At 39.7% G+C, this 12,984-nt stretch overlaps 1 protein-coding gene across 8 annotated transcripts in view; it reads left to right on the forward strand.

Moving 5' to 3' along the window:
* AOPEP (aminopeptidase O (putative)) overlaps positions 1-12,984 on the forward strand; it is a 339,093-nt gene that overhangs the window by 263,747 nt on the left and 62,362 nt on the right. For all 8 annotated transcript variants that reach the window (XR_006608428.1, XM_013048337.2, XM_004777384.3 and 5 more), the window contains one exon: positions 31-105. Coding sequence is in view for 7 of the 8 variants with exons in the window: in XM_013048337.2 (XP_012903791.1) it covers positions 31-105 (75 nt within the window). In the remaining variant the exon portion in view is untranslated. The remainder of the gene's footprint in view (positions 1-30; positions 106-12,984) is intronic.

Here is a 12,984-nt window from a genome sequence, read left to right on the forward strand (position 1 = left end):
TTAAATTGCTCTGTGGTTTTTGAACTTTAGGTCGAGAAATGGATTCGAGTGAACCGGAGACCCCGAAAACGGAAACGAAGGGAGGCTGAAGAAGTGTTTGAAAAGGTAGGGTCCCCGAAAGACAGCACTGGGTGGAGTTCTTGAGAAATCTCCCCGTCCGCCCCTGAGGACTTGGTGGTAACAATAGAGTAGCATTTTTTAAGTTTTAATTCGGTGTCCAGTAAGCCGAATAAATGTGGGTGGTTATTCAGAAATATTGGTTGATAATGTTAATAATGGACATACTATATTCTCAGGGAGTAAGAAAATGACTCAGGGTGGATATCTGTTTTATACCCATTAAATAGAGCATAAGCGGATTCCATTATTTTATTAGACCCCTTGGTAGTTATTATGACAGTTGTTAAGGTACCTATAAAAAGGGGGGTGTTCTGAATATATTGCCCCCAATATCAGGTTTCTCTGGTTGTGATAGATAAAGTGGCATACTTACTCATTTAGCCTTTAGATTTTAAATTAGAGTAATCTTAAAAAACGGAGGGAGATGAAAGAAGTGGATTTCTTTTGAAACACTAGGAAGGGATTTTATTTACTGTAAAGGAAATGAGAAATTTGTTTTTCTAAATTTAGAATTTCAGTATGTTACTTTGCAGAAGTTTGGATTACCTATTTTCTCCTGAAATTGTGTTAAATTAAAACTTGATTCGTCATTGTAATAAAAATTATGAAATAAGGTAAGTTATGTGTTGTTTTCTGAATAATGTTTTACCAGTGTTAGAGCAGGTACGATTTTTGTTGCATTTACTTAATTACTGTTTTTTGATTCTTGATAGCACCAAAGGATTAAAATAGATGTGTGTTGTTTTTCTGCTGCTAGAATGTATGATGAATCACTCCTGATTCTGAAGCCAAATTCTTGCTGATAGCATTGCTGCCAACTTCTCTGATGTGTTGCCTTAGTATGGGCATTGCAGCGTCCGAGAATGTGCACAAAGCACATCATAATGAAGGTGATTCCAAAGTTTCAGAGTGCATGTAAGGATACCAAGGGCAGCTTCTAAGAGAATTGGGAAAAGAACTGGCCTAGGATCCTGGTCATTTGTAGGGGAGACAGTGCATGAAAAGCGGTACCACAGCCCTACCTTTTTAAACAGTCATATCTGTCACTTGAGTTAAACAGTAATAGAAAACGGTTTCATTTTGAATATACTTGAGTTTTCTGACCATACCTCGGCATGCCATGGTAGGTTGTGTTTGTTTAACTTTCATGCTCCAGGTGTTTTAAAAAATGTCCGTGAGGTGATGAATGAGATCATAAAATGTCCAAAGAAGGGAAAAGTTTTATGGCTTGCTTACTATTTCAAAAGAAGATTTTCTGGCTCTTATTTTTTTAAGCCAAAAAGGATGGTTACCCAGATGTACAATATGTCACGCGTGAATGAAGGGAAGCCACTACCTTTGTGGATTACTAGGTGCCATCACTCAACATCTGAACTTGAAGGAACCACATGTGTGACACCCACGATCTGAGCATTGCCTTCTGAGAATGAGAAGGAGGGCACTGAGGATTTTACCTCCCAAGAAAATGGGGTTCTTTGCTGAGCCTTTCTTCTCGATAGAGGCTGTGTATGAGAGCTAGGGTGCACGTTTGGCTTTTCTTCTTAGAAAATGTGGGCAGCAGTTTTAAAGAGGATACAGAAATAAAGTAGGTTGGGACCAACGAGCTGAACTTCCTTTCAAGGAGTGAAGCTTAAGCTTAAAGCTGACTAGCTTTGAGGGAGGAGGTGGAGAGGGCCAGAAGATAAGATATTTCAGAGTTGGATCAGAGAATATTAATTATCAGTGTGTCCAGTCTTTCTTCCTGGCTCTGCCCAGCAGCCAAGCCCTTTGCCCCGTTTTGCCTCTTTTGCATCCAGGAGAGGGGTTGGAGCTCTCTGAGGCAAAGCATGCGATATTTTCAAGGGCAGAGTGGAAGGGAGTGTGATCAGTGACCAAGGGCATTAGAGCAAGTTCTGAAAGGCACAGAAGCCACCCTGCAGCTGGTGGCCGAGGTGCTGTCCCCTGTTTGCCCGAGTGTCTATTCCGAAGTACAGATCGAATTCTGTGTGGTAATGAGTAATTAAACCGAGGTCATTTGTTAACCTTTTGCTACAATTTGAACCTGTTATTAGTAGGAATCTGAGTAGTTGAAATTCACTGTTGAGTTTCATAAATGTATTTAAATGTCTGCCACAGCGCAAGTAGAAGCAGATTAGTCAATTTCTCCTTTTTAACGCATCCACTATCTTTTTTTTTTTTTAATCACTGAAATAAAACTGTGGTATTTTCGCTTTTGTTCATTTTCTTTTACTGTAAAATAAGAAAATTAGTTTAGTCATTTCTGGTAGGCCTAATTTGAAGTCTGTCCCTTGCTTGTATTTGCCTACTTGGTTTTCTTAGCCCACTTCTCCCGCACACTGCCCTTCCTCCATCCTCCCAGTCTCTGTTTACATCTTTCAGGCTCACGCAGAATTCAGCCCAGATGACTGAACTTGGTTAACTAGTCTGTGTTTAACTGTGGGAGGGCAGGAACATTTTTCCTCCAGTATTTACTGACTTGTGGAAAGCAGAGTCGTCTGAGCTGCCTGAGGAAGGAAAACAGAACAGCGGTGCGAGGCCAGAGTCTGGAAGCGGGCACAACGGGGCAAGGAATTAGAGGTAGTGAATGGGATCTTACAGGAGATATTTGTTTTCCCCTTAAAGAAAATCACGAAGGTGCTAAGTGGTCAGCACAGGCTGATCTATGGGTTGAGTTTTTCAGTGAACTCAGAAGGGGAAGCAAAACAAACTTACCCTGTTCTCAGCTGTGGGTTAAAATAACGAATAATGAAATAAAGTAAACTGGGGTGAGTGAGAGGTATCACGCGGAGAAGTGATTTAAAATGTTCTCCTGGCCCTTCCAGGTTCTTCTGCTTACTGTGCAAGTCATTCCCACCCCTCACCCATCAGGTAGCTAGCTGTGCTTATAGGTTTTCAGCTCTCCTCTTCCTGAAGCTACATCAGTCTGCCTGGCACATCTTTTGTCTTCTCTGACATTTACTTTCATTTTATTTTTCTCTTCACATCTTTGCCCCCTTTCCAGTGCTGCGACTCAGTTCCTTCCTACTGGTCTCTGTTTTCTTCATTTCAGATGACAAAACACCTCTCTTTTGCCTCTGGTCCTCAGGTGTATTCTCCTTAACGTTCTGATAGTCTTTCTTCTTAAGTGTTTCACATTCCTTTCATTTAGTTTGAATAACTTGTGCGACAGAAAAGCCAGGAGAACATGAACAGGAATGGATCGGCCTGCTCCTCAAGGGACAGTGAAACAATGGTGGTGACAACAGCGAATTGTATAGCGTGTGTTTTAAAAATAATGTTATTAGATGTTGCTGAGTGGCTGTTGGTTTTAGAAGAGGAACATAATTTTTTTTTCTGCTTTTATCTTTATTCGAAGATAAATGCAAATTATCCATCACATTCAAAGATTAAGGGATAATACACTTTTATAAATACACATGAAATACAAAGTTTTTATTTTTTTTTATTTTAAAGATTTTATTTATTTATTTGACAGAGAGAAATTACAAGTACACTGAGAGGCAGGCAGAGAGAGAGGAGGAAGCAGGCTCCCTGCTGAGCAGAGAGCCCGATGCGGGACTCGATCCCAGGACCCTGAGATCATGACCTGAGCTGAAGGCAGCGGCTTAACCCACTGAGCCACCCAGGCGCCCCGAAATACAAAGTTTTTAAATCTTACTTTTTATTTTAAGGGTTAATAATACTGTAGTATAAAGAACAAATTGCATATTGAGGAAAATATATGAATGGCATATGATTCCTTTAGAAGAAGAAAATGCCAATTTTGAGATTCAGAAGAAGCACCTAAAATCCTATTTGAAGCATATGTGATAATGTATGGAGAATAAATTTTAAGATACTAATTTCTGGTCATCGTCAAGTACATATGATGATGTCACGCATATGCATTGGCAAACTTTCAAAATACTGAAAATTCAGTAATAACAAGGTTGGCTATTACTATTAACAGGCTGTCCCTACATGTGTTAGTTTCCAAGCTAGTGGTTTTGGCGAGGGTGAATGTCTGGCCTGTGTTATGATTAGCTATAAGCAACACTAGGTGAGGTGCAAATGGTTTCTAACAAAAGCACCCCTTAAAGTAACCTAATTGTTCTTTCCTGCTGGAACCTGAAAAATAGTTTTTTAAAGCACGAAATTGTTAAAAATTTGGTCAAGTTTTCCTTGAAATATCAAGCGGAACAAAGATCTAGAAAAAAGGTTGTGAAAATGTGGACTTCATATCATATTTAATGGCCATTTCAGTTGGAGCCAAAGGATAAATTCTGCTTTCTGAGTCTTAGAGAAAACAAACGAGGGCACTGTTTTCATTGTGATAATATGCTTCCTAGATTCTGAAGCATTTTCTCTCACTTTTAGTTCATTTGCTTTTTCCATTCGTTTGATTCTGAACTGCAATGATCATGTTGGTATGAATGATAATTTACAGATTTAAAAAATTATGTATAAAACCCAATTTGGTTTATGCATTTTGCCACATTTATTGCTGCTTTTAAAATGTTTATACGTTGGAAGAAAATGCTTTTACTGCAATTCTAATATTGAAATGTTCAACATGTTAAAGGTAGGTACAAATTTTAAACTATTTAACAAAGTGCTTTACTGCTGTTTGTCTTTTGTGACAAAGATCTGTTTTATATTAAGTTTATGATTTCTGGAAAACGATTTAAGACTAATAAAAATTATCTGGCTCTTATTTGGACCTGTGACAGCAGACGGTCACGGTGTTAGGCTTGACTCTGGAGCTGTCAGGATACAAAGCTTGGCAAAATGGCACAAGATGAATTTAGAGAGGGCTGAACCAAGGGTCCCTTCACTTTATAGGATCTACCCCACATTCAGCAGAATGGTAGGCTTCAGGCAGCCACTCTTATGCAACTGAGGCAGCTTTGGTGTTGAGTGGTTTCCCAGGCATTGGTGCTCTTGCTTCTTTTTGAAAATGCTCTTGCCCTGTGAGAATTCATAACTAGTCTACATTTATATAGCTGTAATCGCTTACAATAGCTTCATTGATACTTGATCTCTATAGAAAAGCTTTATGGGTTCTAATGAGTCACTGCTCTTGAGGCACCAGCCGCCTTCCCTATCTGTGAATGGCTTTGTGTCCTGTGTTGTACTGATTGTGCCTTTGGATGACAACTTACTTGAGTGATGGGGAGAGGCAGAGTAATTTATTAAAAGTAATTACAAAGAAACCAAACAAAAAGAGTAATTACAGTGCTGTTAATATGCAATTCGTTATTTTATTGCTGCAATATTTAGAACTGGGTCTTATTTGTGGGTCTCCCTTTCTTCCTTGTAAATCTCTAGCAAATACATAATTTATCAAATTCTCTGTACCCAGGTCTCAAGTTAGATCTGGTCTCAAAAGATCTTGGCTTTTTCTGCCCCCTCCCTTCTTCTTTTTTTTTTTTTTTAATCTGGACCAAGGAAGAATTGCTGATAAAATGTATTTTTGGTAGCCTCAGGAAGGAAGTCTGATCTGTGTGATTTTATACCATTAAGTTTTCATTTGTTTTGTAGATTTATTTTCTTAAGAGTCCGCCGTTTATATAAAATATTCTAAGAATTACGAGTGTACTGAAATCCCTTCCATTTTCGACTAGCACAACTCAGAGAATTAAAGTATAGTCATCCACTTACCCTCACGCACTTATTCACGTATTTTAAAAAGAATCTGAATGGAACTATTAATATAATAATAGCTGACACTTGTCATGTGTCAGGCACTGTTCTAAGTGCTTTGCATGTATCTGCTCATGTAAATGCGCCCTTAAAGTGGTACCGCAGACCGGCAGTATGCCGTGAGGGTGTCATAGACCAGGGCAGAAGCTCTGGCAGTAGGTGAGGTCTAAACAAGTCAAATAATTGCTTCAGAAAAGAGTGCTTTGGGCAAGATTTAAAAAAAAAAATTTTTTAACCCAAGCCATTGACAGTCCTAGACCACCAGCATAAAGCATACATTTCTAAATGAGGAAAATCCCACCCGGCGAGTATTTTGAAAACACTTGAAAGTGTGCAGATAATTACACTGTTGTTGATTTTAGCAGATTCAATGCCAGCAGCCATCAGCTCTTCTTTGCCATGAAAGATGAAAGCCATTTTAATATAAAACACGAGTTTGGCTGGAAAGGGGAGGCGGGCAGAGAACAATTTCATGACTTTTTAGTTACTTTTATAGGAAGCATTAGTTACGTTCCTGTGATAGAATGTTTTACTTGGCAATTATTCTCATCTGAGGCATTTTAATGACTTCTGCTCTGTGCCTGGTATCATCTGGCACTAATGAGCTGCATTATTTTAGTAGCACCTACCGGTGTCAGTATAGTTGAGGGCCTGTTACCATTTCCATTCATCTTCTCTTTTAGGAGGCAGGCACTATATCTTCAGGTATAGCCAACCTGTATTTCGTTTGTATTTCTGGGTATCAGCATACAGCAAAAAGGACACTCAAGCCTGTATCTCTAGCACTTAGAGAAGGGCCTGATCACACACAGCCTCGAAAAGTAGTTGTTCAATGAATTAGGTGAATGAATCCCACTTATGGTACTTACCTTATTAAGTCATACCTGGCTATTATGTGTTTAAGAAGTTGTAACGGTCCAGCTTTTATTTATTTTGTTCTTTGATGACAGAAGTTTTCATGAAAGCACATTCAGTAGAGCTGTCTCAGTTGCCATGGGTCATCTTGTTCATCCCTCCGTAAAGAGAGCTCAGAGCCAGGAAGGCCTGACCGTGGTCCCAACTCTGCCACCTAATTAATTGTGTGCTCCTTGATTTTGTCACTTTTGCTTTCATCTGAAAATCCTTTCATTTAAAAGGCCAGTTAAGCCAATGAACAGTAATTATAAAATTAATGCGTATGTTTGGTCTTGATTCTTTCATACAGTTTTATGATACTTTTTTTTCTTTCGTCCATTTTTTCTATTTAGATGGCTTGGACTTTTGTTCTAATGGTTACTTTGACATAATAATACATTTTGGTCTTTCTTCACTTTTTTTTCTCCTCTTGTGTTTTGCTTTACCTCTGTGAGCACTAGTGAAGTTAGATATTAACCTTTTCTTGCTCCTCCTCTCTTTATTTTTTATCATGTGACATGAAATAGGTCTTTTTTGCTTCCAACTAAATACCTTTAACATGGTCAGTAAACTGTATTATTTATATGTTCTTCCCACTTCCTCCCTTTTTTGGTAGTTGTATTAGATTTATGATATCATAGCATGTAGACATTATTTTTTTTAAAGATTTTATTTATTTATTTGACAGAGCTCACAAGCAGGCAGAGGCAGGCAGAGAGAGAGGAGGAAGCAGGCTCCCTGCTGAGCAGAGAACCCAGATGCTGGGATTGATCCCAGGACTCAGGACACTGGGATCATGACCTGAGCTGAAGGCAGAGGCTTTAACCCACTGAACCACCCAGGCGCCCCAGCATGTAGACATTGTATACTAACTATCATATGCTTTATAAAATAAAATAATTTTAATTCTGCAAGTAAATCTATAATGTTATCAGCCACCCTCATACAACTGATCAGGGATTTTGGTTTTTTGAAGTTACTTCTAGAGCAGATTTCTCGGGAAGAGCATGGGGGCAACTGTAATCCTTGAGTGTTTGCATATTTTTAAGTTTGTGCTCTTTCTCCATGAAGTTCAGTTCATCTATATGTAAAATTCTTGATTCATGTTTTCTTTATTTAAATATCTTGAGCTTGTTACTCCATTGTCTTTCTGCTGGTCTCATTTTTTTCCCTCAGAGCGACCTGGTCTTTGCTCCTGGATACCCAGATTTTTTTTTTTCTTTAAAGTCCAAAAATGTTCCTTGACTGTGTCTCATTGTGGCTTAATTTTCCCAGTTGTCAACTGGCTTTTGAACTTTATTTTCCTCATTTGTAAAATGGAGAATAGTGGTAACCTCAAGAGAGTGGATTTGAAGACCAGCTAGGATACTGTGTATAAAGTGCTTTAAATTTATTTTATTTCCTTATTACTCTTCAAAGTCCCGTGTTGTTAGGAACTTTAAAATTTAGAGTACTTCATTTTATGGGCACTTGGATTTGACTTGGCTTTATATTTGTGAGAAATCTGAAGTGGGTCTTCTGAAGTCTTTTGTCTACATCTTAGCGGTATATAAACGCCCGCTGATTCCATGTGGTAAACAGGCTTTCTGTGCCCATGCATGGGAACTACTGGCCTAAAAGCAGTGGTGCTTTCTGAAAGTCTCTCATGTAGAAAACTCCTTCTCCATTTTACTCTTCATACCCTCTTGCCCAAAATAAGTTACCTTCCCACACAAAACTGGGTTTACGTGATCGTGGTTTGTGCACAGTACAATACACAGGAAAAAAATTAAAGGACTCTGTTTTTCAGATAATGAAAACTGAAAACCCAAGTCAGTTCTAATCAGCCAGCATGTCTTCTTGGATTTGTTATACATAAGACCTGTGTAAGAAGCTGCTGGAACATACCAGAGTAACAGGAGATGTCATTTCTAGCCATTGGAGATAAAACACACACATATCAAAGATCATTTCCAAAGCAGCATGTGATAAGTAAATTCAAACCAGTATGGCATAAACTAAGGACATGAGTATATGATGCGTTTTACCGGAGGCCACCCTGGATTCGAGTTTCCACGCCTGGGCCTTGTTTGGATAAAACAACCCTTTACACATGCAGCCTGGAAGTTATGGTGGGAAATTGGTTAACTGAATTAACTGAATCCATTTTAATGCTTTTACCTGATTTGAAAGCAAGATAAGGGTTTGACTGACATACATGTAAATAACATGAGTGGCTTTATTTTGCATATGTGATTTTTAAAAATAAGTTCATCCATGTTTTGCATGTAAGGCTGGAACCTATCATAGAAATTCTGTTGACACAAATCAGGATGATTTGAAAACCCAAGGCTAGAAATACAATACTGCCTACAATTCCATGTATAACACATTCCGTATTAAATTCTGTATTTATTTGAACAATTTATTTACTAACTTCACTGCATATCCACAACATACTAAGCCCTGAATAAGGAGTACAGAGTACAGAAATGAATGGAAAACAGTCCTGAAACAGTTTACAGTTGAATGTAAAAAAACTGTATAGAGTAGGAAACAGAATTGAATCCAGCCTCTATCAGTGGTACAACAGGTGTGTATACAGAGCATCTTGGATCTCTGTAAGGAAAGGGAGTCCTCTCACTGTGGGCTTGCATTTTCCATAAGTCTTCTCCAGGATGATTTCAGGATGCAAATAATTCCAGCTTAGTCAACTTTTGTTATTTTGTAGAATTGAGGATACCATCATTTCAGTTCTCAAAATTCTGATCGTCTTCATGAGAACATACCGAAACTGGGAAATCAGTATTTCCTTTTGGCTCTTGTGCAGTCAGAGGCCTGCAGCAAGTTCTGGCTACCAAGCTACCTCTAGGCTTGAGGATGTATAAAGTTTTCAGCCTCTTTCACTGTTTTTTCCCTTTGATTTGCATTAAGTTTTGGGTTTTTGTCCCTTCCCTAAACATTTGGTCTTCAAGGCAAAAGGGGAAATGAGAATATTTCAGAGTTAGGGGTGGTGACTGCAAGTTCTAGAGACCTTTAGATTCCTCTTGTGATTTTGGAATGTTGTCACTCAAAAAGCATCCCACTTACTCTCAGCACCACAGATCTAGCATGACCTCTGTTTTTTAGAAAAAAGTTATTAAAAAATAATTATACACCCCTTTTATCTTTCTGCTGATGAGCACAGATAGACGCACCAGGTGGACTACAGAATGGCATTAAGCACCTACCCAAATCCTTTTAACATTTTACATTTCCTGTCAATCAAGAAATGTTTGTTTTTCAGAGTGTTAAATTCTAAATCATAGGTATGGGAAGGTGCAGACTTCATATATATATGAAGCAGGAAAACAAACTGATTTGCTTTAATATCAAACCGTGTAAAGTAGGAAAAGATCTTTTCATAGAAAAGGCAATAGTTGTCATTTTTTTGTGACCTCGTTTGTAACTGAAAACCATAGAGTTCATTTTCTGTGGCAGTTTTCATTTGGTGTCCAAGAAAAATTCATGATCTCCGTCAAGGAGGAATAGCAGGAAGAATCTAGAAGAGAAGCCAGTCACAGCTCTGGGTTTGTGTTCATGCACAAATTTGGTTTCTGAGTTTTTCTCCTTAATTATCAGCTACAGGACCTTTAGTTTTCAGTGTTAAAGGCACAGCTTTAACAGTGATCCCTAACAGTGATGGTAAAGGTCGCTGAGTGCTCCCACGCACAACAGAAGTTAGTGGTTCTGATTCTCTCTTGTAGCAGCTGTACCAAGTTTTATGTATTATGTCTTTTATATGCCATGAAATGCACCCATATCCAGTTTCTTGAGTTTTAAGACACACAGTTGTGCAGCCATCGCCGCAGTCCAATTTTAGAACATTTCCATCATCAGAAAGTTCCCTTGTGTCCATTTGAGGTCAATCCCTATCCCTACCCCTAAGCCCCAGACAACTACTAATATGCTTTCTGTTTTTAGAGTTTTGCCTTTTCTGGAAATTTCCTATACATGAAATCATACACACTTTAACCTTTTGCACTTGGCTTCTTTCATTTATCACCCCGTTTTGAGGTTCGGCAGTATTGCATGTCCCGGTGTTTGTTCCTTTTTGTGACAAGGTAGCATTCCATTGTGAGGATGTGCTGCATTTTGTTTTTCCGTTGAGAGGTTGACAGATGTTTGGAGTTTTTGCAGTTTTGCCTTACTATAACTAGTGTTTAACTTCCTTCATGCGGACATATTTCTCCTGGGTAGATATCCAGGCCTGGCATGGCTTGGCCATAGGGTAGGGTAGCTTTCCAAGAAGCTGCTCAGCTGTTTTCCAAAGTAGCTGTAGCATAGTACATTTCTACCAGTGGTGCCTATGGTTCCCAGTTCCTCTGTCTCCTTGTCAGCACTTGGAATTGTCAGACTTCTTTATTTTAGCCATTTTCATGGGAGTTGAACCGTGCTTTCTCCACGTAGTTGCTTTTATTTCTTGTGAGGATCTGAAAGTTTCTGTGTCCCCTAATGTGCTGTTGTCCTCCATTTTTATAGATCGGAAGGCAGTGGAGCAGTTACTGGAAAATCTAAATGTCTTGCCCAAGATTCCCAAATGAGTCACTGAGCCTAGAGTCCTCACGCATCAGTTGGAAATAGAGCAGCCTGTTTTTGTTCCAACTCCTGGCTCCCTGTGACTCAGACTCCTCTTTGTCCTCATAGTCTTGTTGGGTGTGGCTGTCTTTTGATCTATGTTGAGTGATCCATTCTTATCCTCTCGGAATTTGGTCTGATGAAATCCAATTGTTTTCTGTGGAGATGGGCTAGTGTCTTCTTGGAAAGGTGCTCCTGTGCCGTACACAGGCCTGTCTGCTTTGGGGGTGGTCCCTGTTGACTGAGCCAGTACCTGTCTGTCGTCCTGTCGAAGGGGGTAGATCCTTGCCTCACCAGAGCTTTGTGGGAGTTAGGTGAGGTGACTTATCTAAGACAGCTGGCATGTACTAAATATTTTAATATGTTTTATGCCACCTCTTCTAGTGCCTGTGAAAGGCTGATTACCTTCTGACGTGGACAGTAACACCAGTCATTGGGTTTTTCTTCCCTGTGATCCTGAGACAGGAAAACACTCTTAAATTTATTTCCTAATTAAAAAACAAAATTCAGCCATGGTTTCTTCCTGTTCTTTGGTCCCCGGCAAATGTAGTAGTAGTACTTTTACAAGTTTCTGTACATGCCCTGTCTTCTGACTTATTCTAGAAGACTCATCCTGCTTCTCAGAGCTACTGTAGCATTTCATCAGCGTCTCTCTTCAGTTTGTCCAGATTGGAAACTCTCAGAAGTGCCCTTCTGGCTGTAAACTGTAGTCTAGCAAAGCTCCATTTTAGACCATTACCTTTCTTACTCTCAGAACGTCATTGCTTTTGCACCTTTAGGCCAAACTGTTTTGATACGAAATTCCTTTGAAGGCTGGTAGGGCTTATACAAATGCCCAGCCATTGAAAGCCACTTAATATGGGACACGTCTCGGTCTCCCTGGTCATTTTGCGGGGCCTGGCCAGTTGAAGCGAAGGTTCCAGTTACCTCTGTCACCTTTCTCTAGACAGGGTCGCAGTGTTACATTTATTTCAGAACAAAAAGTGAATTCTAGTACAGGTGGTTTGTCTGTGAAATGATTATTTTCTCTGAAATGAGTGTTGGTCACGTTGAGTTTCTAAATGTTAAAGGGAACATGAGGGAGCACCTGGGTGACTCAAATCGGTTAAGCATCCTGACTCTTGATTTCGACGCAGGTCCTGATGTCAGGGTTGTGAGGTGGAGGCCCGTGTTCGGCTCTGTACTGAGTGTGGGTGGGGCCTGCTTAGGATTCTATCCCGGCCCCTGCTGCCACCCCGTGTTTGCTCTCTCCCTCCCTCTCAAAAATAAATAAATAATAAAGGGAACATGGCTTTTAGATCTATGAAAATCTCTCTTGGTCTGATGCTGCCGCACAGCACATGGGGAGGAGCTAAGAGGTCGGGAACTTCAGAAAATGTAATTGCCACCATCAAGGAGCTTCTAATTTTTTAAAAAAATTTTTATTAACATATAATGTATTATTAGCCTCAGGGATTAGGGAGCTTCTAAAGTACCTGCTGGAGCTGTCAGTCAGGTACCTGGCGCGGAGTGTCCTAGTCGCTGTGGTGTTAAGAAAGCTGCTTGAGGTCCTGAATACTGCAGGGTGCTGGACGGCAAGAGAGGAAGTGAGGGGGAACATGTCTCATGGGAAGTTGAACAACTCGGGTTTCACTTCAGCGCTTTATTTGGGAGGTTGTATGGGACAGAGATGCTGGACTCAGGGGAAGACTT

This window comes from Mustela putorius, unplaced genomic scaffold, assembly GCF_011764305.1.
Source record: "Mustela putorius furo isolate JIRA1106 unplaced genomic scaffold, ASM1176430v1.1 tig00000876_pilon_pilon_pilon, whole genome shotgun sequence".
NCBI classification, from domain to species: domain Eukaryota; kingdom Metazoa; phylum Chordata; class Mammalia; order Carnivora; family Mustelidae; genus Mustela; species Mustela putorius.